Source organism: Theropithecus gelada, chromosome X (genome assembly GCF_003255815.1).
Source record: "Theropithecus gelada isolate Dixy chromosome X, Tgel_1.0, whole genome shotgun sequence".
NCBI lineage: Eukaryota > Metazoa > Chordata > Mammalia > Primates > Cercopithecidae > Theropithecus > Theropithecus gelada.
Genome location: NC_037689.1, coordinates 99,892,129 through 99,908,918, shown reverse-complemented (window position 1 = coordinate 99,908,918; position 16,790 = coordinate 99,892,129). Strand labels below are relative to the sequence as shown.

General features: G+C 36.7%; 1 protein-coding gene across 3 annotated transcripts in view; it reads left to right on the top strand.

The window, feature by feature from the left end:
• The window catches only part of ZMAT1 (zinc finger matrin-type 1), a 48,423-nt gene extending 32,207 nt beyond the window's left edge, over nt 1–16,216 (top strand). Inside the window, exons 3-10 of one of the 3 annotated variants that reach the window (XM_025372526.1) lie at nt 369–470; nt 550–724; nt 2,278–2,346; nt 3,259–3,704; nt 5,725–5,774; nt 11,216–11,322; nt 11,784–11,883; nt 13,689–16,216. In XM_025372526.1, coding sequence (XP_025228311.1) covers nt 11,792–11,883; nt 13,689–15,000 — 1,404 coding nt within the window. In that variant the 5' untranslated portion in view covers nt 369–470; nt 550–724; nt 2,278–2,346; ... (2 more) ...; nt 11,216–11,322; nt 11,784–11,791 and the 3' untranslated portion in view covers nt 15,001–16,216. The remainder of the gene's footprint in view (nt 1–368; nt 471–549; nt 725–2,277; nt 2,347–3,258; nt 3,705–5,724; nt 5,775–11,215; nt 11,323–11,783; nt 11,884–13,688) is intronic. The other 2 variants (XM_025372527.1, XM_025372525.1) reach the window with 2 other exon arrangements.
• The last annotated feature ends 574 nt before the right edge of the window (nt 16,217–16,790 follow it).

Here is a 16,790-nt window from a genome sequence, read left to right as displayed (position 1 = left end):
TAACACTTCAAATTATATCTTATTGACCAGAATCTAGTTACGTGGATACATCTTGCTGAAAGGAAGGCTGAAAAACATAGTCTTTTAGCTGGGTACATTGCTCAAGATCTGTAACTAAGTAAAAAGAAGGTATTTGATATTGGGCAGCAACTAGGAATCCATTTCAAAAACAAGAATCTAAAAGTTGTTACCTTCTAAATTTAGCATTATTTTCATTTTAACTGACAGAGATTTGAAATCATGTGAGTCTGCTCCAAGTTTGACTAAATATATTAACACACATGAGTGCCATCCTCAAATTCAGAAAGGTGTAAATTTTGAATGACTCTTTTATTGAATAAACAAAGTCATATTATATCTTTTTTCAGGGTGAAAAACATGCTCAAAATGTTAGTTTTTATTTTCAAATGCATGGGGAACAAAATGAAGTGCCTGGTAAGAAAATGAAGATGCATGTTGAGAATTTTCAGGTGAGTGATGTGTGTCGGTATTGTGTAATTCTAAACTTTGAGTTATTGAATCTTTCTAACAAGATTGTGCCTATTTCAGGTGCATGGGTATGAAGGAGTCGACAAAAATAAATTTTGTGATCTCTGCAACATGATGTTTAGCTCTCCATTTATTGCTCAGTCTCACTATGTGGGAAAGGTCCATGCTAAAAAACTGAAGCAATTAATGGAGGAACATGATCAGACATCTTCATCAGGATTTCAACCAGAGATGGGTAAGGTTCCATTCACCTCCTGATCTTCAATGAAGGATCTACCTATCATGTTTTGTCTAACTCTGCCATATCCTTTTTATTGGGGGAGACTTTCACCCCAGTTGAAATAACTTGATTATTATTCTTCTTCCCAGTTAATCTCTGTTTCTGTCTTTGTTATTTAGTATGGAGATTTTAATTGCTAGTTGATTTTTAAGAAATGTTATGACCTCTCCTTTTCAGTTCACCAAATTGAAACAAAAGCAAGTGATTTGCTATACTGCTATAAAGAAACAACAGTAAGCAGCTGGAGCTCTGTCCATTTCTAATCAAATAATAAAATCTTCACTTTTTACTTCTTCCCCTTGGTATCTTTTTTGCGTTAGTATTTTCCAAAACATCTCATATGAGTGTTCAAATCAATGTCTTCACCATAATATAATTATGTGTTTCCTACTAACAGTAGGCAAAAAAAGTTACTGACTCTTTCTGTTATGACAGCCTATTTCTTTCTTCCTATGAATATAAAGTACTACTAGCATCATCAGTTAGTTACTGAGTACTTATTTTATGTTAAATCCTAAAGAAACAGGGAATTATAAAACATTGTGTCTTTCCTTCTTCCAGTGATGTTGGGTCACCAGCACATATGAGAAAACTGACTCAAAGTTGCCCAAGATGTCAGAGTATACCCTGGAAAACCCAACCTGTATTTTTATAAATGCATGTGCTAGAACAAAAAATGATGATTAACCCTCTGTAATAAATAATTTACCACATTCTTTGTAGCTTCAGCACTTTAGGACTAAGGCATGCCTGGCATGGAAAATTCACCATGATACATCAATTTTGAACTCATAGTCACCCAGCAAAGTCAATGCCACGAGATATGTTATTAAAACTTTTATTTTCTTAATAAATGAAGCCAGAATTGTTTTTTTTAATTTAGTCTCTAATTTTTATACATTTTTTCGGCCTGTCATTCAAAAGATAAGATAGCATCAGTGTGCCCTAAAAGAAAAAACATCTTATAAAACTTTTATCTTCAGTCCCAAGATTTATCAACTTGGGCTCAGAGAGGAGGATAAATAAAAGAGCTATGAAATACTGGAATTGTAGGAACATGTATAGTTTTATAGCCTTAAACAACTGCATAGATTTTATTCTGATGCAAACATCACAAATGTAGAATGAATAGATGCCTTACTTTGTTACTCAAGAAAGACTAACTTAGAAGTTAGTATATGTTTTATCCTCACTATTTTCAAAGAATCGTAAGATGGCTATCATACTTTCACTGATTTTTTATATGAATATAATTAGGCAATGCCTAATACAGAATACTTCTTCCTTCTCATATCAAACTTGGTGACAAATTCATATTCACATTTCCATTCTCACAGAAGGAAGTTTTTTTTTTTACTTTAGAAGCTTTATCCAGCAGCTGTCTGTTGAAAAAAAAAGAGTCCAGGGAGTGGGTTTTTAGAGAATTCTAAATTTCCCTAGTACTTTACAATAAATGCAGTTCTAATATCTGAAAATGTGTTTATCCCTTCTTATTACAACTATTTCAGCAGGAGTGCCTCTTACTACTTCTGCAGAGTCAACCTTCCTGAAGCCCCTTCCTGTCAAGCCTCCTCCAGGTGGGATTAAAGACAAGACTATGCCTTCCTCTCCCAGCAGTGATTTGGGTTTGAGTAATCCAAACAAATTTTGCAACCTCTATCCTACTTCCTTTAATAGTCCATTAATGACCTAACAACATTATGTTGGGGAAAAAAAAAACACAAAAAAAATGAAGCCAGGGAGACATTTGTAGACAAAATAAGAGAGAAATCTCTTCCAGCAAAATCAAATGCAAATGGTAAACATAAAATTATCCCAAAACTTTTTTATAGGAAGTTTGTATTTTATAAAGCATACTAGCTTATTTGCATACCATTTTACTCTTATTGAGTGAGCGGTTGATAGTATTCATGGAATCATAGCATTTTATAAGGACTTTCAAGTCCATCTAACTTGATCTGTTCATTTCCTAGGAAATGAGAACCTGAATGGTTTAGATGACCCCTGTCGATTTTAGTATCAAATATAGGAATTCTCATGGTTTCATGTTATTTTAGGTAAATAAGGATCCTTAGGTACATACATAAGGAAGCATTTTAAATTAATATCATGTGGTTATATCATTTTTTACTAAGTATGTTTTAAGTGTCTCTTTGGTGCTAGGCTAGTCAGTCTTGGGAATACATTTCCCTAAAGGAGCGAGCGTGTAAACTAGTTAGGTTAATAATACTTCACTGAAAGAGCCGACAGAAGCCTTTTTGTGTACATTTTTTTGTTAACTAGATGAGTGAAGCATAATGGTCCAGAAAAATCTTCATATATTTAGATGGTTTTCAGTGGATAGAAGTGGGAAGAAGAAAGGGTGAACCAAAGGGCTTGGAGCTAAGAAAGAGTGGCAAGAATTCAGGCACAGTAAAGAGACTGATCCTGACTGGAGTGATCCACTTGCTCTTCTAACCATATTTTTTTTTTCATTTTTCCCCCCACAGGCACCTTCTCACTACTAGTGTATTTTATTCCCCTTTCATATTCTCTCTTCCACCCACTTCTTTTCCTCCACTTACTATTATTTTTCAGTTCTTTCTTTACCCAGCCTTTCTCCTTCATGTGAAAATGTTCATTCTTCTCTCCTCCTTGAAACTCTATTCTTTGTCATATGTAACTCTTTATGCTCTGGTTCTTCTCTATTGCTGTTTCTTTTTTCTCTATGGACTCTTGTTTTATTCATTACCTAGATGTAGGTATTCCCATGGTTTCATTCTTGACCTTACTCTGCAAACACAATTTCTATTTCCCTGGTTTCATTTCTCATCTGTATACTTATGACCTTTCTGTCAAGCATTAGATTCACATATCCAAAAGGCAGCTACTGCTTCACCTGGATGCCTCATAGCCATTTCACATCCACCTAGTCATTCAAAGTAGAAACCGGCAAGTAACTATGAACCCCCAAACACCACCTTCTTCACTTTGTGTATCTAATGAAGCACCAAGCTGTGACTCTTTTACCTCCTGAATACTACTCTCCCCTTCTCTCCAGCTCTACGCTTCCCACATTAGTTCAGATCCTCAAGATCTTTCCTAGAGGTTTACTACTCAAGAGTGTGGGTTGTGGATCAACACCATTGGCATCACCTGGGAACTTGTTAGAACAAAGACTCTCAGGCCCCACTGCAGACCTACGGAATCAGAATCTGCATTGTAACAAGATCTGTAGGTGATTTGTACTGAATAAGTTTTGAGAAGCGATTGCCACAACCTCCTAACTACTCTTTCTGTCTCCAGTTTTGTTTCCCCAAACCCACCCCCAATTTAACCACTAGAGTGTTTCATTTAAAGTGTAAGTATTTCCATGTCATCCCTCTTCTTTAAAACCCTTCATTGTTCCTTCATCTTCTAAATATAAAATCTAAGCTTCATAGCTCTCCACCATCTTGTTTCTGCCTGCCTTCTCCAGGCTTATCCCCTGCTACTTCCTGGCATGATCTATGTGGGTCAGTACCTGCAAACCACATATGGTTTCCAGAAACTATTACCCTGTTTTTTGTGTCTATGTCCTCTTTCATGCTGCCACTTTGTCTGGAATATCCCCATAACACTTCTCCTGGCTAACTCCCACTCATTCACTTACTTCAAGGTTAATCTTATGTGCTTCCTTAACCTGCATTTCTAATTATCTCTTCCTGTGTCTGTCTCCAATTAGAATGTATGGTGTTTGAGGCAAGGGACTTCATCTAATTCATCTGTATTTCCAGTGCTATAGATAGAAACTGGCACAGAAATAGGCCCACTTCAATAGAGATTAGCTTAATATATGTATCAGAGAACTATTAATTTTCTTTATTTATTGAGTGTTTATCCTGTTTTCTACTCTTTCAGGTTTCTACTTAGTGTGATTCAGCATATCCCAGCAAGTTACATAGAGATATGTGTTTTTATCTAGTATTATGAAGAATGTTGATTTAGGCAAGTGTAGAAATGCAAGTGATAGGGTTTCTGAAAATAGGAGTATATGTTCAGAGAAATGACAACTTTCACTTGTTAAGGTATTTTTCCCGTTGCTAGGTTGAGTGTATCTGAAATAAGTGGCTTCTAATTTTGTAGCATTAGGTAAATTTGAACTGAGTTTTAACTATGAGAAGTGTGTGCACTCCTGTCACTTCTAAATGGGGAGGGCCGTTTTGGCACTCTGAAGTTTTAATGTTATTAGAATGAGGAAAGAAGGATTTTGGTGAAATTCTCATCTGATGGTGGAGGAGAGGGGATGATCATCAGCATAATTTTATCCAGTCATTGGAATCACTTTACATTAGCCTCTGAAGCAAGAGCTCAGCATATTTTCAACCCTGCCTTGGCTCTTTCATTTTGAGAGTAGTAAACATTTGAACATTTAAAAATACCTGGAGAGGCCGGGCGCGGTGGCTCAAGCCTGTAATCCCAGCACTTTGGGAGGCCGAGACGGGCGGATCACGAGGTCAGGAGATCGAGACCATCCTGGCTAACACGGTGAAACCCCGTCTCTACTAAAAAATACAAAAAACTAGCCGGGCGAGGTGGCGGCGCCTGTAGTCCCAGCTACTCGGGAGGCTGAGGCAGGAGAATGGCGTGAACCCGGGAGGCGGAGCTTGCAGTGAGCTGAGATCCGGCCACTGCACTCCAGCCTGGGTGACAGAGCGAGACTCCGTCTCAAAAAAAAAAAAAAAAAAAAAAAAAAATACCTGGAGAATTTTAATTAGCTAATGAGAATTTCAAAGAACAGTAACAGCAGATGCCCTCATTACAAGTGAGCAAGTGGAAATAATTTAACATATGCCACCTTAACTGTTTCACTCATCACCCATTTTCTACTGTCTGCCTTCCTCTCCATCTGCTATTGTTTATATATGTTTCTCCCATATCTAATCTTTCTCTTTTTCTTCATCATTCTCACTGCTTTCTTCATATCCCTCATCCAGCTCAGATCTTATTAGCACAGGAATGGCTACCATAACGATATGGAACTAAAGTATGTATGTATTTTTTATTTATTGTATTCGTTTTGTTTATCTTACTAATTTTTGGCCCCATTATTGCACTTAGATGCCTCACCTTCACCTGTAACTCAACATACCTGAAACGGAATTAATAATCTCTACAATCAACTTGAATTTCCCAAATTTTCTGTCTTTGCTAGTAGTTCCAATGTTTATTATTCACCTACACTTGACTCTTTGAGGGTATCTTTGACTACCTGATTATCTATATTCTATCCATTAGCAAATCTTAGAACTGTTTCTCCTTTCTGTAGCCCTTCATTACATTTCTACTACCATCACCTCACACCTTAATGCTGTAACAACCTTCTGGAAAGCTTTACTTGTACCTCATTGTTATTCTCTCACTCCCTAGTAGCAGGATTTCATCCCTGGATCAGTTCCACCCTCTACATTTTCTACTTCTGCATAAAGCCTACTGAGTGATGCTATGGAAAATTATAAAGTATAGAGATTGGGTATGTTTTCAGAGTCTTGGTACCTAGAGATTGGGTATGTTTTCAGAGTCTTGGTAGCTAACCTCTTTGGGCCTTTAGTCCTACTTAATCTGTTTCTTTTTCCTTCACTTTCCCCTTAGCGACAATTTTAAACCTGTATCATTCTTCAAGACTCTCTTCCCCTGCTCTACACTCCTTCTCCTCACACTTCTCAGACAAGCTCCTTTGTGATTTCATCGAGAAAAATTTGGCCCTCAGATGTGGATTACTACCAAGTATCTTGGTTTAACCAAACCCTCCTGTAACCCTGAGTTTTCTTTTAACTACTACATTCTCCCCTTCCCTTCTTAACCAAGTTTTGTTTTTTTTTTTTTTTTTTAATGTAGTCCACTCTTACTGTCTTCACTTATTATTTACTCAACTCACTGCCATTTGTTGGCACTTCTTCCCTCAGCCTTCACACCACCAGTCTACCACCTCACTGTGACTACTGCTCACAGTGCCAAAGTGACTTCTAAATTTGTAAGTCCAATGAGCATCTTTATTTAGCTCCTTTGACATCACTCTCTCCTGTTCATTCTTATAATTTGCTGTCCTTTGCTTTGGTGGACTTTTCATAGGCTCATCTTTTTCCACCATCTTTCTTTAAAGAATGGCATTCTCCAGGGTTTTATCAGTATGTTGCTATTCCTGTGCCCACCTATACATTATCTTCAGGAGATTTCATCCACTCTGATTATTTTGACTATCCACCCGCATGTTCTGACATCTCCAAAATCTCTCTGACCTATCTTCTGCCTTTCATACTCCTGTATATAACTACCTGTTGGACACCTTTACATGAAAGTTTTGTAGATATCTTAGACCCTGTGTTCAAACTTACACTATTCACCATTGCCTACTCTCCCACCCATTAAAACAACGCATACATCTGAAGTTCCAATTTCAGTTAATGGGATCACCACCCACCCACTTACCAAATTAGGTTTCTGGGAATTATTTTAGACTTCTCTAGATTCTCTCCTCTCCACTATCCCTCACATTCATTCCGTCACTAACTTTTGCCAGTTTTAAAGTTAAATGTTATGCCAATCTCCCTGCTTCTCTCTACCCCTACTGAGACCTATCTAGTCCATGTTTTCATTATGTCTTGCCTGATCTCCTTACTTCTAGGCTTACTCTTCTTAAATTAATCCTTTGTATTGCAGCCACAGAAGAGACTCATCTAAAACACACAATTGACCAACCACGTCACTTAATACACTTTGAGGTTTCCCAAAGCACAGAATAAAAAATTCGGGCTCCTTAGCATAACATATAAGTCTTTCTTTGACCCATTTTGCCTCTTCCCATCTCTTTCCCTTATGTTTTACTCTACAACAATTTCAAAGTTTAAGAAGTTCGTGTAAGCACTTCTATGCTATTTTCATGAATTTTTGTCCCTAAAACACTCTTCTCAACTCTTTTCAGGTTAACTGTTCATCATCCCTCCAAGTTTAGCTAAGACATTATCTCTTCCAGTAGCCTTTTTCAGACCCCCATAGTATGCTAAGTGCTCCTGCTTCTTTGTGCTTGCATACCTCTTAAACATACCTCTCTTACTTTTACCAAGAGAGACTGAAATATTTTGTTCATGTATCTTTCTCACACTGGATTTGTGAACAACTTGTCTGTTTTATTTATCTTGTATCCCTGGCATCTAACCTGATGCTTGGTGCCACAAAGGTATTCAGTGTTTGTTAAACCGATTATTTGGATTCAACATATTGTGCTCATTTCTATCTCTGCCATACAGGAAATTATTTTCATCCCCAGAAATGCCCTTACCTGCTTTCTTACAAATTCAAATCCTTTCTGTCCTCAAAGATCCATCACAACTTCCCTTACTGTTCTGGTTCTTTGTATTCTCTCCTTTCTCTGATTTCTCATAGGCTTTACTGTTCATTGACAATTGCATCAGTTATAGCCCCTCAAGGGAATTAGCTTCCCTGAGACAAAGGATTATATTTTATTCTGCAGTATCCTTCTTAGTGCTTTATATGGTAATGAGGACATAATTTTTTCTCAATTCATATTTGCAAATTGTTTATTGAGAGGCAGTGTTGTATAGAGGGATAAACATAGATTTGGAGATATAGTCACTTGCCAAGTTGCACCACAGATTCCTCTGGTATAAAATGAAAATAATGTAACTCTACAGGATTGAATAATAATTAACTGAAGTAGTATATATAGTACCCATCACAGAATAGGTTTGTAACAAATGTTAGGTTTGTAAAAATATTTTGTCCTGTCATAATTTTAAAATAGGTAAATTGGACGTTTTCTATTTTTCTTTATAACATAAATTCCATATTCACATGCAGTTTTTTTTCCAACTTTTATGTTAAGTTCATGGGTACATGTGCAGATGTGCAGGTTTGTTATATAAGTAAATGTTTGCCATGGTGGTTTTGCTGCACAGATCATCCCATCACCTAGATATGAAGCCCAGCATCCATTAGCTATTCTTTCTGATAGCTGCAGTTTTGATTATGTGCAGCTCTCAATTGGCTTTTCCCCATTTAAGATGTTAGACCAGTGGTTCTCAACCTTGACTAATTAGAATCATGTGAGGAGCTTTTAGACCTCCCATTGCTCAGGCCATCCCTCCAATCAATTAAATTACCGTCTCTGGGAATTTAACATTCATGTTTTGTTTTCTCTTTTTTAACTCCCTAAGTGATTTTTATATGGAGTCAAGATTGAAAATAGTATTAGACATGCACTTTCCCAATTTATACTTTGAAAACAAAGACCTTAGTTCAGAGACTTATGAGATAGGGGTATGATTAGGGGAAGAGTAGGCCCCACAAGTTTTAGGTTAGTGAAGATTCTGAAAGGTACAAGCTGTAAAGGAGCCTGAGTTTCTGGGTGAACTCAGAAACAACGAATCCTAGAAGGGCTGAGAGCAGAACAGCCAAGAACAGAACACAACTGTGGAGTAGTCTCTGGAATAAAAGAGTGAAGAGTATAAGAAACAGAATGGAGGCAGGTCCCAGGAGGATTCAATCAGGAATTCTGACCTTGGGGCCATGAATAGGTTTCATATCTTCACAGAAAGGGTTTACGCAACTTTTATATATCATTTTCTGAGATATCTGAATCCTATAAAAAGATAAAGAACATCAATATGTGAAAAAGCCAAGGGCTAAGGTAATGGTAATCAGACTACAGTTCTAGAAATGCCCCTCTGGATCTTTAATACATGACTGGCAGCTCTTCTAAACCTCTGTATTACCTCTATTAGAATATTATTTCTGATGTAATTTGTAGAGAAACAAAGCAGGAACTGAGGAGAACACTATATACAGTATACTTTATAAGCATTAAATAAATATGTAAAAACTCTGAAATATAATCTGAGTTTATAGTCATAATGAAGATTATTGGCCCAATAATCTAGGGTAGAGTTGTCCAATCTTTTGGCTTCCATGGGCCACACTGGAAGAATTATCTTGGGCCACACATAAAATACACTAACGCTAACAATAACTGATGAGTTTAAAAAATCACATAAAAATCTCATAATGTTTTAAGAATGTTTGTGAATTTGTGTTGAGTCACATTCAAAGCCACCCTGAGCCACATGTGGCCTGTGGGCTACAGGTTGGACAAGCTTGATCTAGGGCAAGTGCTCAACAGTGGCTGCACAGTTAAATCATAAGTAAAGCTTTCAAAAAGTAAGGATGCCTGATTCCACTCCTAGAGATTCTGATTTAATTGGTCTGATATGGAGCTGTAACATCAATATTTTTAAATTTTTCCATATGATTCTAATGTGTAACCAGCATTGAGAAACACTAATCCAGAGGAAACCAGGACTCCTGCTTATCTTGCACAACTTGGGTGCCCTCAAAATATATGGTATTGGCAAAGTTAATCTGAGCCTAAGTTCCAGCACCTGTAAAAGATGGTAAGAATTTCCTGAAAGAGGTTGTTGTGAATATGTCCTCTCCTGGGTTTAGTCCTTAGCTTTGCAAGAAGTCTAATATCTTCAAGTTGATCAGCCTCAAATCAGGGACTCAGTAACCACAAACTTGAAAGTGGCTGATAAAAAACTAACTGGAAAGATACTACTTTAATATGTTTCTCACAAAGCCTGTGATAATCATTTGCCATATTTGTGATCATAGAAATTTCTTGTCCCTGCCCCAGAAGCATTGAATCATGTTCTCCAGGGGAGAGCCTGGGAATCTATATTTTTAACTGACACCCTAGGTGATTTCCCAGAAGTCTGGGAAACATTGTACTTTAAGTTATTGTATTGTCATTCTGTTATTGATTTATGGTAAGAGGAGATACATATTTCCATTTCCTAGTTTTTCTTGATGTCTGTCTTCCAGGGTATCCTTTTGTTGGTATCAAAGAATATGAAAAACCAATTATAATCAGAAAGTGACTTAGTACACATGAAATTAGAGCATAGAAAAGGATAGTTTTGAGGGATCATTTCATTCAGATTTTGACATAACCTGCTGAGTTTTCCTAGGCCCGCAATAGTCAGTAGTGTGCAACCTCACGTTCTTCAAAGTCAGCATCTTTCTTTCCCCTTGCAAGCAGTCTTCTGTTTCTATGAATAGTCTTTGCTCAGACAAGGCCAATATACTTGATAATAATTAATTTAGCTTCTTTTAAATGATTAGGTGACCTTTTGGTTTAAAAGAAGATTACCATTGTTGTCCCTAAAGTCTTTGCAGGTACCAATTTATTTCCTCCTCCCTAGGGTCAGAATGATTTTATATTTGGCTTATGAAATGTATTAATTTGCTTTTTCTGATCAAAGATAAAGTGGAAGATGATGAGATTTTTAAAAAATGAATGTATCCCTTGCTTCTAATTCTACCTATGAAGCAGAATAGTGTGCTAGTTACTATATAGTTGCTAGTGTATAGTTTTTGACTCTTTTGAAGTGGTAACTAGTAGTTTTGTTTTAGAATTTTGCTTTCAGCTTTTATCCTGAGAGTGGGGCTCACTGAACCTCTCTCCTTTCTAAAATCTGTGGAAATTACTTTTGGTAACTAAGGCACTGCAGTGATCTCAGGTAAGAGAGTAAAAAATTTGCCTTTATTTGTTTTTAATGTTTTGGGACGTTTCAGGTTTTGGTTGGGCGGAAACAGAGTTGGGGCAAACAAAAAGAGGTTGGTTAAGAGATTCAGAGGCAAAGGTTGGTTGGCCATGCTAAATTTCAGGTGTCTGTTGTACCTCCAGGTAGCAACAGTCAGTAGACAGATAGCAGATTCTTAGGGAAGAAGTTAAGCTAGAGAAGCAGTGTGGTGTAGTGAAAAGAATTTTGGGCATTCAATTAAGAGGCGTGGGCTCTGAGAGGCTAACACTACTACTAACTTGCTCTGTGACTTTGACAAAGTCATTTGACCTCTCTGGGCCCCATCTTTATTGGAAAATGTCAACTAGATGGTCTCTAATAAATTCTTGTCCAGTTCTAACATTATGTGATTTTAAATGTATACTGACCTTCTTAACTTGAACTCTTTGTTTTTTCAGCATTTAGTATGAGAACCTATGTTTGCCATATTTGTAGTATTGCTTTTACATCTTTAGATATGTTCCGGTCCCATATGCAAGGAAGTGAACATCAAATTAAGTAAGTATTTTTGCTAAAATTTTCCTATGATGCTAAAGACCAGAGCTTCTAGTCAAGCACTCTTCAGTGTATTTTACAAACTTCTTAGGCATTCATGTCCCTATGAGTTAAACCTGGATGTGGTTGGTAATATTCGCAACATGTTGCATACTAGTGTCCCTCAGGGAGTTCTAGTTTTAGTTCTAGTAATGATAGTGTACTGGCAAAGCTGGCTAACTGGCAACCCTCCTGACTAGAGAGCAGTGTTCTTTGGAGAGATGCTAAAGGATCACTCTCACACTAATCACACAAATTCAGAGAATTTCTGGAAGGTTAGCTTGGTTCCAGGGATTCAGTGATCCAGTCACCATTTTTCCAGTGCTGTATAGTGGTTAAGAACAAAGGTCTTGCTATCAGATGGACCTGGATTAGAATACCAGATCTATTTTTCTACCAAGTGTGTAACTTTGGTCAGTTCTTATATAAGATTGTTATGAGGAAATATAATATGTGTAAGGTGCCTGCCCTGGCACATAGTAGGAGTTCAATAAATATTTAGTCCATTTTATTCTGTTATTTCAAGGAGAGGAGAATTGAATGGACAGTTGGAGATTGGGTAGTTCAGGTAGCAGAGGGTATTTGACTATTTATCTTTGTATTGATGCTTTTAAAGTCAAGACATAGAGCCAGGTCTGGTGACTCATGCCTATAATCCCAGCACTGTGGGAGGAAGAGCCAAGGAGTTTGAGGTCAAGTCTGGGCAACATAGTGAGACCTTACCTGTACCCAAGAAAAAAGAAAAATTAGCCAGGTTTCGTGGCATGTACCCATCATCACAGCTACTTGGGTAGCTAAGGTAGGAGGACTGCTTGAGTCCAGGATGTTGAGGCTGCAGTGAACCATGATCACACCACTGCACTCTAACCTGGGCAACAGAGTGAGACCCTGTCTCAAGAAAATAAATAAAATAAAAGGAATAAAATAAAATCAAGACATATTCTTTCTGTTACATTGTTTTATTGTAGTAGAAAATATTTCTATTATTTGTATCTGAATATTTAGAAGCTAAATTGTCTGACTTACCCAATTAACCTAAATTTACATTCCTTTTTTTCACAGATGGGTTCCTGCTATCTTGCCCAGGATGGAGTCCAGTGGCTATTCACAGGTTCCATCATAGTGCAGTACAGCCTCAAACTCCTGGGCTCAAGAGATCCTCCTGCTTCAGCCTCAGTAGCTGGGAATACAGGCACACACACACCACCTGGCTAGATTTATAATTTAGATTTTTAAAAATCTCAAGATTACAGAATAAACACCTATCACATTTATAAGATATATATAAGGAATTAATGAAAACTTTAAAAATGATGTAACATTCAAATCAGAGCCTCTCTCAGGACATTAAATATTATTATTCCCTACCCATACATTGCAAATGCCTTAATATTTTTAGTGCTACAACAACATCAGATATATCTGCTACTTTATACCTTTCTTCCCTTTCATCCTGGGCCTGAGGAAATTTCCTTTTTTTTTTTTTTTTTGCATAAAAATTGTGAGGTACCTGGGAGATATATCATTGTCCATGCTCCTTTTTGGGGGCATAAAAAGTCATGATTTATGGCTTTATAATGAGGTAGGTTCTCACTGTCCATGCTGCTTTTTTGGCATAAAAATTCACAATTTATAGCTTTTATAATGAAGTAGGTTTTTAAAATTTGGGTATTTGTTGTTTTTCTTTTTTCAGACTAATACTTTTAAGAGCAAAGAAAATACTTAGACTAAAACAATCTAATAAGAATTTTCTACTGTCTTCTTTACAGAGAATCCATTGTTATCAATCTAGTGAAGAATTCAAGGAAGACACAAGACTCTTACCAAAATGAGTGTGCAGATTACATCAATATGCAGAAAGCCAGAGGACTAGAGCCCAAGACTTGTTTCAGAAAGATGGAAGAGAGTTCTTTGGAAACCCACAGATACAGAGAAGTGGTCGATTCCAGACCCAGACATAGAATATTTGAACAAAGACTCCCATTTGAGACTTTCCGAACATACCCAGCACCATACAATATTTCACAAGCAGTGGAAAAGCAGTTACCTCATTCAAAGAAGACATATGACTCTTTCCAAGATGAACTTGAAGATTACATCAAAGTACAGAAAGCCAGAGGACTAGATCCAAAGACTTGTTTCAGAAAGGTGAGAGAGAACTCTGTGGATACTCGTGGGTACAGAGAAATGGTTGATTCTGGACCCAGATCCAGAATGTGCGAGCAAAGATTTTCACATGAGGCTTCCCAGACCTACCAACGACCATACCATATTTCACCAGTGGAAAGCCAATTACCTCAGTGGTTACCAACCCATTCAAAAAGGACATATGATTCTTTCCAAGATGAACTTGAAGATTACATAAAAGTGCAGAAAGCCAGAGGACTAGAGCCAAAAACTTGTTTCAGAAAGATAGGAGATAGCTCTGTAGAAATACATAAGAACAGAGAAATGGTTGATGTCAGACCCAGACACAGAATGTTGGAGCAAAAGCTCCCATGTGAGACTTTCCAGACCTATTCAGGACCATACAGTATTTCACAAGTAGTGGAAAACCAGTTACCTCATTGCTTACCAGCTCATGACAGCAAACAGAGACTAGATTCTGTTAGCTACTGGCAACTCACCAGAGACTGTTTCCCAGAAAAACCAGTACCCTTGAGCCTTAATCAGCAAGAAAATAACTCTGGCTCATACAGTGTAGAATCTGAAGTTTACAAGCACCTCTCCTCAGAAAACAATACTACTGACCATCAAGCAGGTCATAAACGGAAACATCAGAAGAGAAAACGACACCTGGAAGAAGGCAAAGAAAGACCAGAGAAAGAGCTGTCCAAACATAAAAGGAAAAAGAGTTATGAAGATACAGATTTAGACAAAGACAAGAGCATCAGACAAAGGAAAAGAGAGGGGGATAGAGTCAGGGTCAGTTCAGGAAAGCTTAAGCATCGAAAAAAGAAAAAAAGCCATGATGTACCCTCTGAGAAAGAAGAACGTAAGCACAGGAAAGAGAAAAAGAAATCTGTTGAAGAAAGGACAGAAGAGGAAATGCTTTGGGATGAGTCTATTCTTGGATTTTGAATATTTAGTTTTGTTTACCCAAGGTTGAATTGAAAAAAAAAAAAAAACCAATATGGATTTAGAAAAAGACAGGAACATCCGATGAAGGAAAGGAGAGGTAGATACAGTCAGTGTCACTTCAGGACACTTAGTTTTTGTATAAAATTTTAAATTGAATTAAAAGGAGGAAAAAAAAGCCTAAACTTAACCTCTGAGAAAGAACATAAGAACTCAAGGAGAACATAAGAGAAAAGGTAACCTGTTAAAGAAAAGACAAGAATCCGTGTTTTGGAATGAGTCTACTCTTGGGTATTGAACTTTTAGTTTTGTTTGCCCAAGGATTAATTGAGGAAATCAGCTAAGAAACTGGACTTGGACAAAAGCAAGAAGATCAGATGAAGAAAAGGAGAGGTGGACACGTCAGTGTCACTTCAGGAAAGCTATTTAAGAAAACTTGAAATTTAATTGAAGAAACAACAACAACGACAAAAAGCCTAAACCTAGCCTCTGAACAACACTAACATGAGAACACAAGAACTTAAGAGAAAAAGAAACCTACTCAAGACAGAAGAGACAGTGATTTGGGATGAATCTACTGTAGGATTTTCAACTTTTTAGTTTTGTTCCTTCAAAGTTGAAGAAAAAAAAAGTTTGGTTTTATAAAATTCATGTTATTGGAATTTTTCTAGGTGGATGGCTACTTTAAATCTCTAAAAAAGCCAAGTGAAGTAAAAGTATTCAATATGCCTTTTCCTCAAGTTACTTTCCTTCATTTTCTTAAAAAAGAAAAAACATTATTAAATGTTTCTCACATATCTCACATATAATGTAATTTCCCTAAATGAAGTTGTCTCTACTTCTGCTCATCAAATTGCTGTGATAGTGAATTATTTACTCATGAGAGATAATTTATTTTAAAGGACAGAATTACCAAGCATTACAAAATCAATTCTTTGCTTGGTTTTGTGTTAGTGTTGGTGGTATTTTATTGTTGTTTTTCTGTGTTTATGTGTCTCAGCTTTCTCCAAGGAATATGTATGAAATAACTTAAACTGATTTTTTCTTTGTTAAATCTAATTTGCAGTGTATTTTTGCATTTTCTAGTTCTGAAAGTGGAAAAATGAAACAGTCTATAATAAACTTAGATGATATATAGTTTTAAAAAGCTCTCAAAAAGTACTGATATAAAAAGTCAGTCTATATTCTGGAAATGTTTATATTAAAGTGTTTTAATTTCTACATATTGTTTTATGTAAATGATCATTTCCCATCCAAAATTATTATTTTGGGAGTTGGAGGGGCAATAATTAAACACTTGGCACTTAATACCTCTGGGGAGATCACACTGTGAAATTGTAATAATTTTATATTTTCTACATCTTATCTCATAGAAGCTGATATTGAGTCTCAAACTCAGTTTAAGGTTAGGAAAATGTGACCAATTAGATACTTGAAACTGAAGGAGGAAGAATTTGTAAGTGGTAGAGGACCAGAGGGTGTTACCTTTGAATTTTTTGATTTTGACAGATTTTTTACACTGGTGCTCCCTTTATTTGTGAGCAGTACCACTAAGTATTTGAGGATCACAATGGGATAGTAGAAAGTGCAATGGCCTGTGAATGCAAATTCCAGGATTCTGGTCTCAGTTGCACTGTGATTCCAGAATCCAACTTGGAATCACCAGGAATATGAAAAAATAGGCTTTGTATTCTCTTTATATGTTAATCCTAACAAAAAATTTATGCTCCACACAGTGACTCATGCCTGTAATCCCAGCACTTTGGGTGGCTGGGGCAGAAGAATCACTTGAG